Source organism: Pteronotus mesoamericanus, unplaced genomic scaffold, assembly GCF_021234165.1.
Source record: "Pteronotus mesoamericanus isolate MK-2021 breed Mesoamerican mustached bat unplaced genomic scaffold, CSHL_Meso_final contig_69, whole genome shotgun sequence".
NCBI classification, from domain to species: domain Eukaryota; kingdom Metazoa; phylum Chordata; class Mammalia; order Chiroptera; family Mormoopidae; genus Pteronotus; species Pteronotus mesoamericanus.
In genome coordinates this window covers 698,791-716,233 of record NW_026555237.1, presented here as the reverse complement: position 1 = coordinate 716,233, position 17,443 = coordinate 698,791, and the positions used below count along the sequence as shown (strand labels likewise).

The 17,443-nt window shown below is 35.3% G+C and overlaps 1 protein-coding gene across 1 annotated transcript in view; it reads right to left on the bottom strand.

Annotated features, from left to right (window-relative positions):
• CCDC7 (coiled-coil domain containing 7) overlaps positions 1-17,443 on the bottom strand; it is a 184,040-nt gene that overhangs the window by 64,185 nt on the left and 102,412 nt on the right. Inside the window, exons 6-8 of the mRNA XM_054582286.1 lie at positions 8,873-9,039; positions 5,561-5,622; positions 4,204-4,260 (exon numbers count right to left, since the gene is read on the bottom strand). Coding sequence (XP_054438261.1) covers positions 4,204-4,260; positions 5,561-5,622; positions 8,873-9,039 — 286 coding nt within the window. The remainder of the gene's footprint in view (positions 1-4,203; positions 4,261-5,560; positions 5,623-8,872; positions 9,040-17,443) is intronic.

Genomic DNA, 17,443 nt, shown 5'->3' with positions numbered 1-17,443 from the left:
GCTAACAGAGGGTCAAACCCACCCAAGGAGCCCACCAACAAAAATCAAGACTCAACTACAACACAGGTGTTCACAAAACTCACACAGGGAACATTCCTGGAGCACCTAGCTCAGGCAATTAGAAATGCAGGACAACCTGAAATGTAATATCCATATAATAGGGATACCAGAAGGAGAAGAAGAGGAGGAAAGGATAGAGAAAGGAAAGGAAAGGAAAAAGTAATGATGGAAAACTTCCCTAATAGGAGGACAGAAAAAAAACACACAAGTCTAGGAAGCACAGAGGGTCCCACTCAAGTGGGAACCCAATGGGGCCCACTCCAAAACACATCATCATTAAAATGGCAAATATCAAGGACAAACAGAGAATCCTAAAGGCAGCATGGGAGAAACAGGTAGTCACATATAAGGGAGCCCCAATACAGCTAGCAGCTGACTTCTCAACAGAAACACTGGAAGCCATAAGGGAACGGCAAGAAATATTCCAAGTCATGAGGAGCAAAGGCCTGCAATCAAGACTGCTCTATCCAGCAAGGCTCTCAATTAAAATGGAAGGCAAAATAAGGAGTTTCCCAGACAAAAGAAGGCTAAAAGAATACACCTCCACCAGACCAGCACAGCAAAATATGTTAAAGGGACTGCTTTAAGATGAAGAAAAAGTGTCTATGAATACCCAGTTCCTTTCATAATTGCTAATACTTGATATTACCAATATTTTTAATACCTATTAATCTGATTGTGACGGTAATGTGTTATTTTAATTGTCACTTTATTATTTGTTGAAACTAAATCTGTTTTTGTATATTTCTTGCCTATTTTTATTATTTTTAAAAAGCTTTAAATGACTTTTTGGTATTCTTTATCTATTTTTTGACTAAATGTTTGTAGAATTTTTTCCCTAAAAAATACAACTATTAACCTTTTTTAGATGTGTTGCAAATACTTTCCTATTCTATTACTTGTCCTTTAACTTCCTTTATATGTATATTACTGTATAGTCTTAAATGTTTAATATAGTCATACTATCAATATTTTACTTTATAGCTTCTGAGCTGAAGTATTTTACTTCACAGTAAGAAAAATATTAGTTTGTATTTTTCTCCTAAAATTCCTTAGATTTTACATATTGATTTTTAACTCAAAATCAAAATCAAAAATGAATATTTTTTGTATAATGTGTGAAACAGGGCTCTATATTTATTTTATTTCAAGTAATAGTGGTCCATGCACCTTATTTGTTGAATAAGCTTTATTTTACCCATTGATTTGAAATATCAATTTAATCATATATTACATTGTTAGACAGATATATACTTTTGTTTATAGAATGCTCATTTTATTTCATTGATCTACTTGATTATTTCTGTGCTGGTGTCATGTTGGTTTAATTGCTGAGACTTTATAATGGTTTTAAATTTTTAAATATTTTATAATTTTCTTTGACATTAAAAAATAAATAAAATCAATCTGCATTTAAAAAAGAGAGAGGAAAAAGAAAGAGAAAGAAAGAAAGAAAGAAAGAAAGAAAGAAAGAAAGAAAGAAAGAAAAAGGAAGAAAGGAAAGATGGAATTCCTACCTTTTGTGACAACATGGATGGAACTGGAGAATATTATACCAAGCAAAATAAGCCAGTCAGTGACAGACAAATACCATGTGATCTCACCTATAAGTGGAATCTATTCAACAAAATAAGCTATCGAACAAAATATACCACAGGCATGGAAACATGGAGCAGACTGAATGTGACCAGAGGTGATGGGGAAGGAGAACAATGCTGGGAAGAAGGGGAAGGGACTAGACAAAGAACATGTATGAATGACCCATAGACATGGACAACAGAGTGGGACTTGACTGTGGGAGCGGGGGGAGGTGGTGAGATGGGTGGAGGAGGGCAAAGGGGGAAAAATTGAGAAAACTGTAATAGAATAAACATGATTTGGTAAGTAAGTAAGTAAGTAAATAAATAAATAAATAAATAAATAAGAAAGACTGTATCTCTGAGTCTCACAAGACACATACTACACAAGGCCACCGTGCCAAGCCATAGCAGAACAAACTAACACACAGAAACAAATTCAGAAAGGCAGCCAAAATGAATAGAAAAAGAAACATGCCCCAAATAAAAAACTTAAAAATCCACAGAAGAACTAAATGGAGATAAGCAAGCTACCACATACAAAGTTCAAAACATTAATTATAAGGATACTCAAGGAACTAAGTGGGAACTTCGACAGCATGAAAAAGGGCATAGAAATCACAAAAAAAGAACCAGTGAGATAGAAAGAATGTGATATCAAAAGTGAAGACTACAGTAGAAGGAATCAACAGCAGTCTACACGAAGAAGAGGGGCGAATCAGAGATTTGGAAGGCAATGTAGCAAAAAATGCATACTCAGAGCAATAAGGAAAAAAGAATATTTAATAAATGAGGATACTCTAAGGAACCTCAGGGACAATACAAAGCTTAAAAACATCTGCATCACAGCGGTACCAGAAGGAAAAGACAGAGACCAAGAAATTGAAATATTATTTGAAAAAACTATGTTTGAAAACTTCCCTAACCTGATGAAGGAAAGAAACACTGTAAACACAAGAAATATAAGTAAAACAACAGTATTGAAAGTAGATACATACTAATGGAGCTCAGGGACTGAAGCAGCTGCCATGGGAAAAGATAGGAACTTGCAAAAAGTTTTACACCATAATGTGCCATGTAACCCTCTCCTGTGCTTCCCTTAAAAATGATTCATATAATTTCTACTATTATATGTTATTTTTTGGAACTTTTGTTGATATTGTTAGAGGATGTGTTCTATTGGCATATGGGTAGGGTCACACTCCTTTTTTTGGGTCCATGATGAAGCATCAGGGACCAGAATTACCCTTTCACCTTAAACTAATTAAAACCTGGACAAAAATGAATTAACCAGCAATGAAACACTGGAAAACAGAAAGTTCAAGGCAGTTATCCTTGACAGAAGGAAAACAAAGAAAAAATGCCTTATGATGATCACCTTAGCATATTGCCTAGAGTTTCGAGGGCACAGCATAAGGAAGAAGAATCCAAAAAGAGTCTCCTTGAGTTCAGTGACAAAGCTTAGAGTTTTGGCACCTATAATTAACAGGGCACAGTACTAGAGAGAAGACAGCTACAGAGATTCAGAGTGCACGAGCCCCATAGATTTGCATAGGTGTTGATGTAGAAAGACGCTTTCACTCCAAAGGTAGGAAAAGTATCTACTCGAAAGTCCTTGATACCTTCCTATCTAACTAGACAGGGATCTCTTGGACCAGAGGTCTATATAGAACATGGGAGTACTATAGAATGTATATCTGTCCTTGTTTTATACAAGGCAACATTAGGGCTTAAAGCTGATATTGAAAGAGGACATGATACCAATTGATTTTTTCCAACCAAATCTATTGTCCACTTCTAAACTGTATTCCATAGCATACATTACATGATTGTTATAAATTCTCTCCAGTATTAAGACATAAGCAACATTTCTCCTTCCCATTGACAATTTGTCAGAAGTTTAACATGCTAGTTCTAGCAGCTTTGACTACAGCTGAGTGCCTACCAGTAGCATTAGTATTTATGAGATGATCTGTAATTAGTAGTAACAAAATCTACAAATAATCTCTTAATTTCATTACTGCCCTATCTTAAAGGCCCGCCACTCCTGCAACATTTCAGTAGCATATTCTAATCACAACTAAAAATCCTCCATTCCAAGGAATAACATGGTCCTCTTCAAAAATGAGTCTATTTTTGGTCATGTGTAGCCTAGTTGTGTAGCCTCAACTAGGAATTTCAGTACTTGCTTGATAGCCAGCTCAACTGTATGACTCCAAAATTCAGGGGGTCTATATTGTAACTTAATAATTACTACTTTAAAAGTATATAAAATTAGCCCTAGCTGGTGTGGCTCAGTGGATTGAGCTCCAGCCTGCGAACCAAAAGGTCGCCAGTTCCATCCCCAGTGCAGGGCACATGCCTGGGTTGCTGCCCAGGTCCCTGGCAGCGGGCTTGCAAATGCAACCACACATTGATATTTCTCTCTCTCTCTTTCTTCCTCTCTTCTCATCTCTAAAAATAAATTTTTTAAAATGTATTTGATTAAAAAAATAAAATTAAATTATATAAATTAATGCTCTCAATAGAGGTTAACATAATAATGCTTAAATGAGTGAAAACTTACGTGGTTCAGTTGCAGAAATATCTATAAGTCCTACAGCTGAGTGGGTTTTTATAAATTCTGAAATAATAGTGAATTTGTTATAAGTTTCAAATATCAACTATATGTATTGAGTTTAAATTTTATAATTTTTATCTTAATAACTCACTCAAGAGGAAAAAATTCTAAGAAAAACAATAGAGCTGCCAACATACAGATTGTTCCAATTAAGCAACAATGGTAAGATCTGAAAAAATATACATAACAACTGTGGGATGTGAACTCATCATTTTTTTAACAAAACTTGTTTTTCTCATATTCTCTTAGTTAATTTTACCATCATCTAATCTCTCTTCCTTTCATATACAGTCACCAAGTTTTGCCAATTTTACAAGATACATATTTCTCAAGTCTGCCCCTTCTCTTTCACTTGTGCTCTAATATAGGCACTTACTACACGTATAAGATATAGCAATAACTTCACTTTCCTACTCCTGGATGCCAAATCTAGTTTCTACAATGTGATTGGAGTAATCTTCAAAATAAAATACAACAACATCACTGTCCTACAAAAAGGAAACTTCGATGACTCCCAATTCTAATTCATAAATAAATAAATAAATAAATAAATAAATAAATAATTTAATTTTAAAAAGTTCCTTAGCATAGCATCTAGTGCCTCTGACTAGGTTCTCTCTTACCATATCCCTACCTATTATGTTATGGTCTAATACCATTCTAATTCTAATTCCCCATGTATGCTATTTGTTCATGCTTGATATTCTTCTTAAATGTCTCCCTTTTTAAATTAAGTAAGTCCTACTCATGTTTTAAGGTTGCATAAAATGTTCCTAATGCCATCAAATTGAACAAATTGGCTCCTTTCTATAGACTCACTATGAACAACACAAATATTTATCATGCATTAAATTTGAAAAATGATATATCATGTGTTTGTGCCCTTATACATTGTGGGTATTATGGGGGCAACAACCAAATTTTAGGCATTTTAAACTTTCATAATCAGCAATATAATAAGAACTTTGATTGAAAATAAAAAGTCACTATTAAGTATCATTTAATTAAATTAATTGAGATGACATTGGTTAAGAAAATTTTACAGGTTTCAAGTGTACAATTCTATGATACATCATCTGTATATTGCATTATGTGTTTACCACCCAAAGTCAATCTACTTCTGTCTCCATATATTTGACCCCCTTTACTCTTACTACCTTCCCCACACCCTCCTTTCCCTCTGGTAACACCAGTTTAAATTTACTGTTGTATGATTTTATGACTATAAACTCTTAAACTGTACAACGCAAAATGTTAATGTATTTAGGTAACCGTATAAAGCCAAACGTATACAAAATACCACCTTCAATTTTCTGCAATACATTTTCATAACCTTGTACTGCTTCTGGTAGATTTTCACTATTCCTGTTAAAAAGGTCAATAAATAAAACGTACTTATTATCAAAGAATAAGATTCTTAGATAAGAACTAGAATATACGCTCTAGACATATGCAGTATTTTGAAAAAAAATTTAACGTGATCTTTAACCTTTACTCACTGACAATAAATTATCAGTGAGCAAAAAAAGTTTAAAAGGCAAACAATGTAATTCCATGAATTCTATATATCCCATGAATACAATTAGGTATACCAATAATATTAACAACAAAAATAGCAACAGTAAGTAGGGTGGAAGCATGAGATTTTTTTTTACTGATGTGTTATTAATGGTGTATGCATTAAGAGCACAAGTTCTAGAGTCAGAATACTTGGCCCAAAACCTGTTTTACCCACTTACTAATTATGTGACCTTGTTACTTAACCTCTCTGAACTTCACTTTCTTTATCTAGTAAAACTAAGCTATTAGAGTTCTTACAAAGCACTTCTAAGGATCAAAGCGTCCATGAAAAGTCACGAGGGAAATACCTAGCATACATCAGACAATTAAATGTCAGGTGTAATATTAAAATATGACTAGAAACTAACTTCATACCTCCCAACAGATCGCTCTAAGGAACATATCTGAACCCCTGAACCAAGGATCTATTTTGCAACCCTTGTGGGAGCCAACTCATGGACCACTCCCTTCGTCCCTTAAAGCCTAGTCATTGACAAGTGGAGCTATCAATAAAGTACTTGCATAATAAATAGTAGTCCCTCCCAATTATGGGTACTTTCTATTTTAATGCTATACAATTAAGAGGTTTGGTATATATTTAATGCAAAAAAAGGTTGTTTGCAAATGTAAATTTTTACTTTGATAGGTTACTATAACAGATATGTTCAAAGATAACAGAATAATACAGGGCCAAATGAAAAGATAGTCCATATCCATGGAATGAAATAATTAACATTGTTAAAATGTCCATACTACCCCAAGTGATCTACAGATTCAATGCAATCCCTATCAAAACTTCAACGACACTTTTCACAGAAACAGAAAAACAATACTAAAATTCACATGGGATCAGATAAAAGCCTGAATAGCCAATCAAATCTTCAGTAAGAACAAAGCTGGAGAAATCATACTTCCTGATTTCAAACTATATGAATCAGTACATTGTGGTGCTGGCATAAGAATAAGCACATAGACCAAGAGAACAGAAGAGAGAGCCCTCATGCATGTGATCAATTCATCTTTGACAAGGATGCCAAGAACACATAAGAAAGGAAGGGCTGTCTCTTCAATAAATGGTGCCAGAAAAAAAAATAGGATATCTATGTGTAAAAGAACAAAATTAGATCATCGTTTTATTCCATACCAAAGAAAATGAACTCTAAATAAAGACTTAGGTGTGAGACTTGAACACATAAATATACACCTAGAAAAAAACTAGGGAAAAAACTCCTTGAAATTGGTATTGGCACTGATATTTTAGATGCTACACAAAAATTACAATCAACAAAAGCAAAGGTAAACAAATGAAATTACATCAAATATACAAGATTCTGTACAATGAAGGAAATATCAACAAAATGATAAAACAGCTTATAGAATGGGAGAAAATATCTGCAAACCATGTACCTGATAAGGGATTTATATCTAAAACATATAAGCAACTCATACAAATCACAAGCAAAAGATAAATAACCCAGTTTTTAAAATGGGCAAAGAAATGGATCAATGAATAGACATTTTCCACAGAAGACACACCAATGGCCAACAGGTACATAAAAAGGTGCTCAACGTCACTAATCATCAGGGAAATACAAATCAAAACCAGAATGAGATGTCATCTCACACCTGTGAGGATGGCCATTACTAAAGCAACAAGAGATAAGTGTTGGTGAGGATGTGGAAAGAGGGAACACTTCTACACTGCTGTTGACAATGTAAATTTTAGAGCCTTTAACGGTAACAATAAGTTCCTCAATAAAAAAACATTTAAGAAAGAACTATCACCATATGACCCAGCAAGCCCACTTCTGACTAGTTATCAAAAAAAGAAAAAAAAAATGAAATCTGTATCTTCAAAGAGCTATCTGCACTCCCTTGCTTACTGCGGTATTGCTGATAACTGCCAAGATATGGAAACAACTTAATTTACAGTGAATGGATAAATGGATACAGAACTCATGGTAAATATATACAAAAGGAATATTACTCAGCCATAAACAAAAAAAAATGCTGTTATTTTTCAAACATGGATGAACCTGGAGGACATTATGCTAAGTGAAAAAAGCCATACAGAGAAAGACACATCATCTCATTTATATGTGAAATCTAAAAAAGCCAAACTCTTAGAACCAGAGAGTACAATGGTGGTTTCCAGGGTCTGGGGGATTGGGGAAATGGGGAAATGTTGGTCAAATGGTACAAACTCTCAGGTATATGTTGAATACATTACAGAGATCTTCTGTACATCATGGTGTTTACAGTTAATAACACTACTGTATTTTATACTTGAAATTTTTTAAGAGAGTGGATCTGAAGTGTTCTTACCACACACACACCCACATACCCACACACACACACACACGCACACACACGCACACATACACACGCACACAAATACTAACTCTGTGAAGAGGGAAGAAATCATGGAAGATATTCTATAATGATGATTTATTCATCTACTTAATTTCAAGGCAGGTAATCCTCAAATATCAAAAATGAGCATCAACAGATAATGGGAGTATCACTGTAATCATTCATTTGAATCTTCCACCCACTGGGAAAAAAGAAAGGCTCTTCTCAACTAAAGGGAGAAATATATTCTTTGGAACATATCCCTGTCCCTACGCAATTTTAAGTAATGATGTTCATGAACAATAAAATGTTTAATCATACTGTAGCTTCCTACTTATTATGAAGGCCACCCAATCATACTAAAAAAAGATTTTAGGTCAGATATTCCAAAGCGAGCAATGTCCAAAAGAATTTTCTAGCAGTAGTCATAGCTGCAAAGCACTTGAAATGTAGCTAGTGTAACTAAGAAATTGTTTTTTTTAATTGAATTGAATTTTAATTTTAATACACACTATGGCTAGTGTCTACTGTGTTAAACAGAGCCATTTCAGACTAATAAAGTTTTCAAATAGGAACTGACTAGACCCTCTGATTTGATATAGAAGCTCTATGTGTAGTGTAATCTCTGAACCATTTACCTCCCATTCATTACTAATTACATACCCACTTATGTTTTTATTCTATTAACTCATATTTTACTTACTTGGGCTTATATAATATGACTTTAGAGGAGTTTTCGCCACTGTCTTCAAGGCGATCTTTCAGCTCTTCAAGATTTTGCACACGCTTCACTGCTTGTGTGCCACTTAAAGTGGATGCTTTATCCGGTGCTGGCAACTCTGCTTCTGAAAGACTTTGATCTTTACTTACCTAAAACAATTAAAATTAGCAAGGTACTTAGGAAATACCCATTTTGGTCCCTTACCGCAAAGAAATTTCATCATTTCATATATCATATCTAAATGATTTTATGTTTTCTTATAGGGCTATAGCCAAATACTAATACTTTACAAATATACTAACATGAGCAATTGCCTAGTGACAGAATTATATCTAAGTGTTGACATTTACATGTCAAAACTCAAATCCAATCTTCTGTTTATTATTTTAGCACATAAGAATTTTAAACAAGTGCAATAACAAACAATTACAGCAGCATTAAATGCAACTCAAATTATTCACAAGAGAACCTAAACTAATTGCTTCCTCAAAATCCATTCTAAGGATACTCTTATTGTGGTATATTATGGAAAAACACTAATTTGCTCTCAAAAGCAAATATCTTCTAATACTAACTCCCAGAAATTAATATATAAAGGTCTATAGAGCTGACGTTCCTCAGTCTGCAAGGGAGACTCGCTTGAGTGTCTGAAGCCTTTTGGACTAGACCAAGCTACAGAGTAATGAGCAGTTGAGAGAATTAGCAAAATCCACTATATAAGATGACAGACCATAATTGGTATTCTAGGCAATAACTCTGTTTAAAGAAAGGTCGGCAAGAATGAGTGTCCCCAAGTAACATCAGAAGAATGGCATCGTGAGAGATCCCCTTGGTCTCTCCCATTGAAGTTTCAAATATTTGAAGAGCCCTCACTCAACAAAGAATTCCCTGCTCAACAGACAAGCATGACTGAGAGATCTGTGCCCTGAAACACCTAAAGGTGGGCAAGTGGAGCGAAAGGGAGATGCGGAAAGGGAGTGGAGCTGACGGGAGCCAAAGATGCAGCCCTGTAGCCAGGAGCTCAAGGCCGGACTCGATGGGAGGAATCTGATGGTGGCTCACACTCTCTTAAGACAGCAGGAACAAAGAGACTCAGTGGGTACTCCTTCAGGAGCTGGAGCTGAGCTGAGGGACCTGGACAAGGACCCAGGACAGGAGTGGGGCAAGAGTTGTTGGGCGGTGGGCATTTCAGATGGAGAAACAAAGCCACCAGCATGACCACCACCACTTAGCCTACCCTGAGCCTCCCAGAGCACGCCTCCCTTTGCCCTTGGTGTTGGGTTACAAAGAACATTATCTGCAAGCCCTAGAACTAGCACGACAGAATGGCATTTCTCCCTAAGTGCAGAGTGCATTCTGTGACTACTCCTGAAAACAGGGACATGAGGGGACCCCACAGAGGACTAAAGTCACTCTTTACCAGTAGAGCAAAACAACAAGCAAGCCAGCGGGTTCCCCCAGCCTCTCCCAACCTCATGCATCACAGGTACACTGAGGGCAGCCAGAGACAGGAAGGCTACCCTGGGATCTCACAGAGCTAAAAAAAGAAGGAGAAGGAGAAAAGAAAGAAGAAGAAGGAGGAGGAGGAGGAGGAGGAGAAGGAAGAAGAAGAAGAAGAAGAAGAAGAAGAAGAAGAAGAAGAAGAAGAAGAGAAAGAAAGAAAGAAAGAAAGAAAGAAAGAAAGAAAGAAAGAAAGAAAGAAAGAAAGAAAGAGAAAGAAAAAACACTTATGGTCCAGTACCACTTACCAGAAAATATAATAAAGATCTCTTCATATTAATCAGCTAGAGAAATTCCCTTCACACACTGATGATGCTTAGACAAAGAAGAAATCCATCAAATACCATGAATAACTAAGGTAGCAAGGCAGCTCAGAAAGAATATTTAAAAAATCTCCCAAAAACATACTTAAAGACACAGAAATATGTGACATAATTGAAGGAGAATTCAAGATTGGAGTTCTGAAAGTACTCAAGGAAATGCAAAAAAACAAAAAACAAAAAACAAAAAAAATACAGATAGGCAATTTCACGAGCTCGGAAAAAAAACGAGCTAAAGGAGTGCTTCAGCAAAGAGATCGAAACTTCAAAAAACAACCAACAAAAATAGTGGAGATAGAGAATTCAATAAAAGAGATCAACATTGAACTCGTGAGCACAGGATACAGAGCAAGCCTAAAGGATAAAAGAATCAGTGACATCAAAGATAGACATCTAGAAATATCTGAGCATAAAAAAAGAAAGAACTCTACGAGAACCATCTTATTTTACCAGTAAAAGCAATATAATAGGCATATGAGAAAAAGACGAGAGGGAGAAGGGAACCGAGAGCCTATTCAAACAGTAGATGAGAACTTCCCAAACCTGTGGGAAGAACTAGATCCTTGAACCCAAGAAGCAAACAGAACACCTAGTTACCAGAGTCCAAAGACGCCTCCTCCAAAACACATTGTATTAAAACTATCAAAAATTAGTGACAAAGATAGGACTCTCAAGACAGCCAGGGAAAAGAAGAAAGTAACCTACAAAGGAAAGCCCATCGAATATCATCAGACTTCTCAGCAGAAACGCTACAAGCCAGAAGAGAGTGGAACCAAATAGTCAAATGACTGAAAGAGAGAAGTTAACAGCCAAGAATAATATATCCAGCAAAGTTATCCTTTAAACATGAAGGAGAAATAAAGCCACTTTCCAGACATACAGAAGCTGAGGGAATTCATTACCAAGTGACCTCCATTACAGGAAATACTCAAAAGGGTTATTCTACCTGGAAAAAAGAACAAAAGGTCACAAATCTATGAGCAAGATGGCCCACAAACTTAGAGCACCAAAAGGGATAGTTTGTGACAACAAAAACATAAAAGGGAAAGGAGGAAATGTCTGAATTAGCAAAAAGGGATGAAGTTAAGATTCATTCAAGAAAACCAGCATATATATGAAGCTCAATTTTTCATCAATCCAATGACAACCACAGACAAAAGAACAGAACAAAACGAGACACACAGCATATAAAAAGAGGAAACAGAGGATGGAAGTTAGGAAAACCATCAAACAAATACAGCAGACAAAAACACAAAGAGAAAGAACCAATAGAGCAGAGAGCTAGCTACAATATAACAAAAGATAAAATGACTTATAGGAAATCCTCACACATCATAAATGTAAATGGACTGAACTCACCAAAAAGGAGTCACAGGGTAACAGGCTGGATCATAAAACAAAACCCAGCCCTTACTGGTGTGATTCAGTTGGGCGTCGTCCCGTAAATCAAAAGGTCGCTGGTCCGATTCCTTCTCAGGGCACATGCTCGGGTTGAGGGTTCGGACCCCAGTCAGGGTGTCAAGAGAGACAACCGATTGATGTGTCTCTCACACATCAATGTTTCTCTCCCTCTTTTGCTTCTTCTCTTCCCCCTCTCTAAAATGAATAAAGTCTTCAAAAAACCCCCCGCAAAACTATGAGTTAAAGGAGTGCTTCAGCAAAGAGATCGAAACTTCAAAAAACAAACAAATGTAAGGTGTTTGTTTTTTGTGGTGCCTTCAGGGGACACATGTAAGGTGCAAAGACAAAGACAAATTTAAAGTGAAAGTATAGAGACTCATCCTCCAAAAAAATAACATCCACAGAAAATCAAGTGTAGCCATACTTACATCTGAGCAAATAGATTTCAAGATAAGTAACAAGATTCGAAGATAAACATTTTATAAAAATAATGAGGATACTACATCAAGATGACATAGCTGTTTTTAATATATATGCACCCAACAAGGAAGCACCAAAATACATAAATCTACTACTAAATAAAACTACAGGGAGAAACTGACAAAAACCCAGTCATAGTAGGGGACCACTGTCCTCTATTGACTTCTCTAGACACATCGTCCAAACAGAAAATTAAAAAATATATATATCGGCCTTAAATGACGCATTAGGTCAAATAAACAAAATTGACATTTAGAAAGCCATTCACCTCAGAACATCAGATTACACATTCTTCCACAGTGCACATGGAAAATTCTCAACAACAGACCATATGTTGGACCGCAAAACTAGCTTTAAGAAATTCAAGAAAATTGAGAACTTATGAAGGTTATTCTCTGGCCACAGTGCTTTGAAATTCTCTGGACACTACATGCAAAAAAACAAAACTCGACCACCAACTTACACCATACACAAAAATAAACTCAAGATGGATGAAAGGCTTAAATATAAGTCACGACACCATAAATGTCCTAGAGGAAGGCATAGGCAGGAAAATCAGATATTCCGTGCAGCAATATTTTCACCGAAATGTCCCCTAGAGCAAAGGAACATAAAGGAAAGAATAAACGAATGGGCTCCATCCAATTAAAAAGCTTCTGCACAGCAAAGAAAACATCAGCAAAATGAAAAGAAAACCAACCGTATGGGAAAATGTATCTACCAACGATACCTCGGACAAGGGTTTGTTCTCCACAATTTGTAAAGAACTCACACGACTCCACTCCAGGAAGACAAACAATCCAATTAAAAAACGGGCAAAGGACCTGAACAGACACTTCTCCAAGGAGGACATACACAGGGCCCAGAGACATATGAAACTCACTAGTGCTCAGCATCACTAGCTATCAGAGAGATGCAAATTCAAACCACAATGAAATACCACTTCACACCAGTCCAAATGGCCATCATAAACGAATCAACAAACAAGAAGTGCTGGTGAGGTTGTGGGGAAAAGGTAATCCTAACACACTGTTGGTGGGAATGCAGACTGGTGCAACCACTGTGGAGAAAAATATGGCATTTCCTCAAAAAAACAAAACATGGAACTGCCTTTTACCCAGCAATTCCACTGCTGGGATTATACCCTAAGAATCCCGAAACACCAATTCAAAAGATCCTACGCACCCCAATGTTCATAGCAGCTCAATTTACAATAGCCAGTACTGGAAGCAGTCTAAGTGCCCATCAGTAAATGAATGGATCAAAAACCTGTGGTGCATTTACACCATGGAATACTATGCAGCAGAGAGAAAGAAGGAACTCCTACTCTTTGTGACAACATGGATTGAACTGGAGAGCATTATGCTAATGAAATATGCCTAGTGGTGAAAGACAAATACCATATGATCTCACCTATAAGTGGAACCTAATCAACAAAACAAACAAGCAAGCTAAATAGAACCAGATACATGAAGATAAAGAATAAACTGACAGTGACCAGAGTGTAGGGCAGAGGGGGACAACAGGGGAAAGAAGAGGAAGGGTCATCAAGGAATTGTGTAAAGGACCCATGGAGAAAGCCACATAGGAGAAGGATTGAAGGTGGGAGGTGGGGGTCATTGGGGTGGGGGAGAAGGGTGGCGGTAAAATGGAGACAACTGCACTTGAACAACAATAAAAATAAATAAATAAATTACAAGTATACCTTAAAAAAATAAAGGCATCCAAATTGGAAAGGAGGAAGTAAAACTCTCCTTCACAGATGACATGACATTATACATAGAAAACCCTAAAGACTCCACCAACTACTAGATCTAATCAATGAATTGGGTAAAGTATCAGAATACAAAATAAATATTCACAGATTGGTGACATTTTTATATATCAATGATGAACTAGTAGAAAAAGAAACTAAGAAAACAATCACGTTTGCTATCGCAACGAGAAAAAAATAAAGTAACTTGAAATAAACTTAACCAAGGTGGTGAATGTCCTGTACTCAGAAATCTACAATATATTGAGAAAAGAAATTGAGGAAGATACAAATAAGTGGAGCATATACCTTGTTCAAAGATTCGAAGAATTAACATCATTTAAATGTTTGTACTACGCATATCTATCTATAGATTCAATGCAATTTCTGTTAAAATACCAATGACATATGTCACATATTTAGAACAAAATTCCAAAAATTTATATGGAACCAAAACAGCATCTGAATAGCCTCAGCAATCTTGAGAAAGATGAACACAACTGGAGGTATCACTGCACCTAATATCAAACTATACTACAAGTCCACTGTGATGAAAACAACCTGTCATTGGCATAAGAATAGGCATATAGATCAATGGAACAGAACAGAGAGCCCAGAAATCAACCCATGGTTCTATGGTCAATTAATATTTGACAAAGAAGGCAGGAGCATAAAATGAGGTAAAGACAGTTTCTTCAAAATGGTGTTGAGAAATCATAGAAATAAATATGGTGAGTAGAAGCTTCGACATCTCTTGTAACAATATTCTTCTCCAGAGTACACAGAAAATTCTCAAGAGACCATATGGTGGATTATAAAACTAGCTTCAACACATTTTATATAAATTAGAAATCAACTGCAAAAAGGAAGTAAAAAACCCACAGATGTGTGAACATTCAATAACATACAACTAAAAAGTGACTTTGTCAAAAAAAATAAAAGATAGATCAAAAGATAAAATGGGCAAAAAAGAATGACTATACATTGCATCTTTTGGGATACTGCCGAAGTAATAAGAAGGAAGTTTATATCATTGAAAAACTGCCATGAGCGTTTGAAAAGAATGTGTATTTTTCTTCTTTGGGATGTAAGGTTCTATATATGTCAGTTAAGTCTCTTTGATTCAGTGTGTCATTCAGCACCACAATATGTTTATTAATGTTTTGTATCATTGCAAGAGTATCTCAAAAAATAACAGAAATCCTGTGTATACAACCTAACCTTACATATTAAAGAACTAGAAAAAGAAGAATAAAAGCAACTCAAAGTCAGCAGACCAAAGGAAATGTTAAAAATTAGAGCCGAACTGAACACAATAGAGAACAAAAAGACTATACAAAAATTAATATAGCAATTAATATAACAAAGAGCTGGTTATTTCAAAAGATAACAATATTGACAAATCTTTAACCAGACTCATCAAGATAAAAAGACAAAGGACCCCAAAGTGTAAAATCAGAAATGAAAGAAGAAACATAACAACAGACATCACAGAAATACAAGATTGTATGAAAATACTATGAAATATATGCCAAGAAATTGGACAATATGAACAAAATGGATAAATTCTTAAAAATGCACCATCTTCTATAACTGAATGAAGAAGAATAAGAAAACCTGACCGGTAATTGAAACAGTAATCAAAAATCTCCCAAAGCACAAATATCCTGGACTAGATGGCTTCAGAGGCAAATTTTATCAAAACATTCAAAGAACAACGAACATCTATCACTCTCAAACTATTCCAAAAATTTCAAGAGGAGGTAAGACTTCAAAGTTCATTTTACTAGGCCAACATTATCCTAATGTAAAAACCAGATAAAGATGCTACAAAAAATAAAGAAAATTATAGGCCAATATCCCTGATGGACATAGATGCTAAAATCCTGAACAAAATATTAGCAAACAAGATTCAGCAATACACTAAAAAGATAATATCCCATAATCAAGTGGGATTTATCCCATGGATGCAAGATTGGGACAATATATATCAATCAATAAATGTGAAAAATCATATTAACAAAATTGATATGATATTGTGGATAAAAGCCACAATATCATATCAACAGATGCTGGAAAAGCATTCAGTAAAATCCAGCACCCATTTATGATAACAACTCTCAGCAATGTAGAAATAGAGGGATCAGATCTCAACATAATAAAGGCCATATATGAAAAACCTACAGGAAACACTATACTCAATAAGCAAATATTAAAAGCATTTCCCTTAAAATCAAGAATAAGACAAGGATGTCTGCTTTCTCCATTCTTCTTTAACATAGTACTGGAAGTCCTATCCAAAGTAATTAGACAAGAAGAAGAAATGAAAACCAACCAGTTTGGAAAGGAGGAAGTAAAATTGTCTTTCACAGATGACATGACATTGTACATAGAAAACTCTAAAGACTCCACCAAAACACTGCTATATCTAATCAATGAATTCAACAAAGTATCAGAGTACAAAATAAATATTCAGAAATTGTTGCCATTTTTATATACCAATAGTGTACTATCAGAAAGAGAAACTAGGGAAAACAATCACATTCACTACCATAACAAACAAAAACAGGGTATCTAGAATAAATTTAACCAAGGAGGTAAAATACTGAAGAAAGAAATTGAAGAAGATACAAGTAAGTGGAAGTATATACCATGTTCATGAGTTGAAATAATTCACATCACTAAGATGTCCATACTACTGAAAGCAATCTATAGATTCAATGCAATTCCTTTTAAATACCAGTGGCATGTTTCACAGATCTAAATTAAATATTCCAAAACTTTATGTGGAACCAAAAAACTCCCCTGAATAGTCTCAGCAGTCTTGAGAAAGAACAATGTAGCTGGAAGTATTACAATACCTGATATCAAACTATACTATAAGGCCACTGTAATCAAAACAGCCCGGTACTGGCATAAGAACAGGCATATAGATCAATGGAAGGGAACTGAGAGCCCAGAAATAAATTCATGCCTTTATGGTCAATTAATATTTGACAAAGGAGGGAAGAGTATACAATGGAGTAAAGACAATTTCTTCAAAAAATAGTGTTGAGAAAATTGAACAGGTAAATGCAAAAAAAAAAAAAAAAAAGAAAG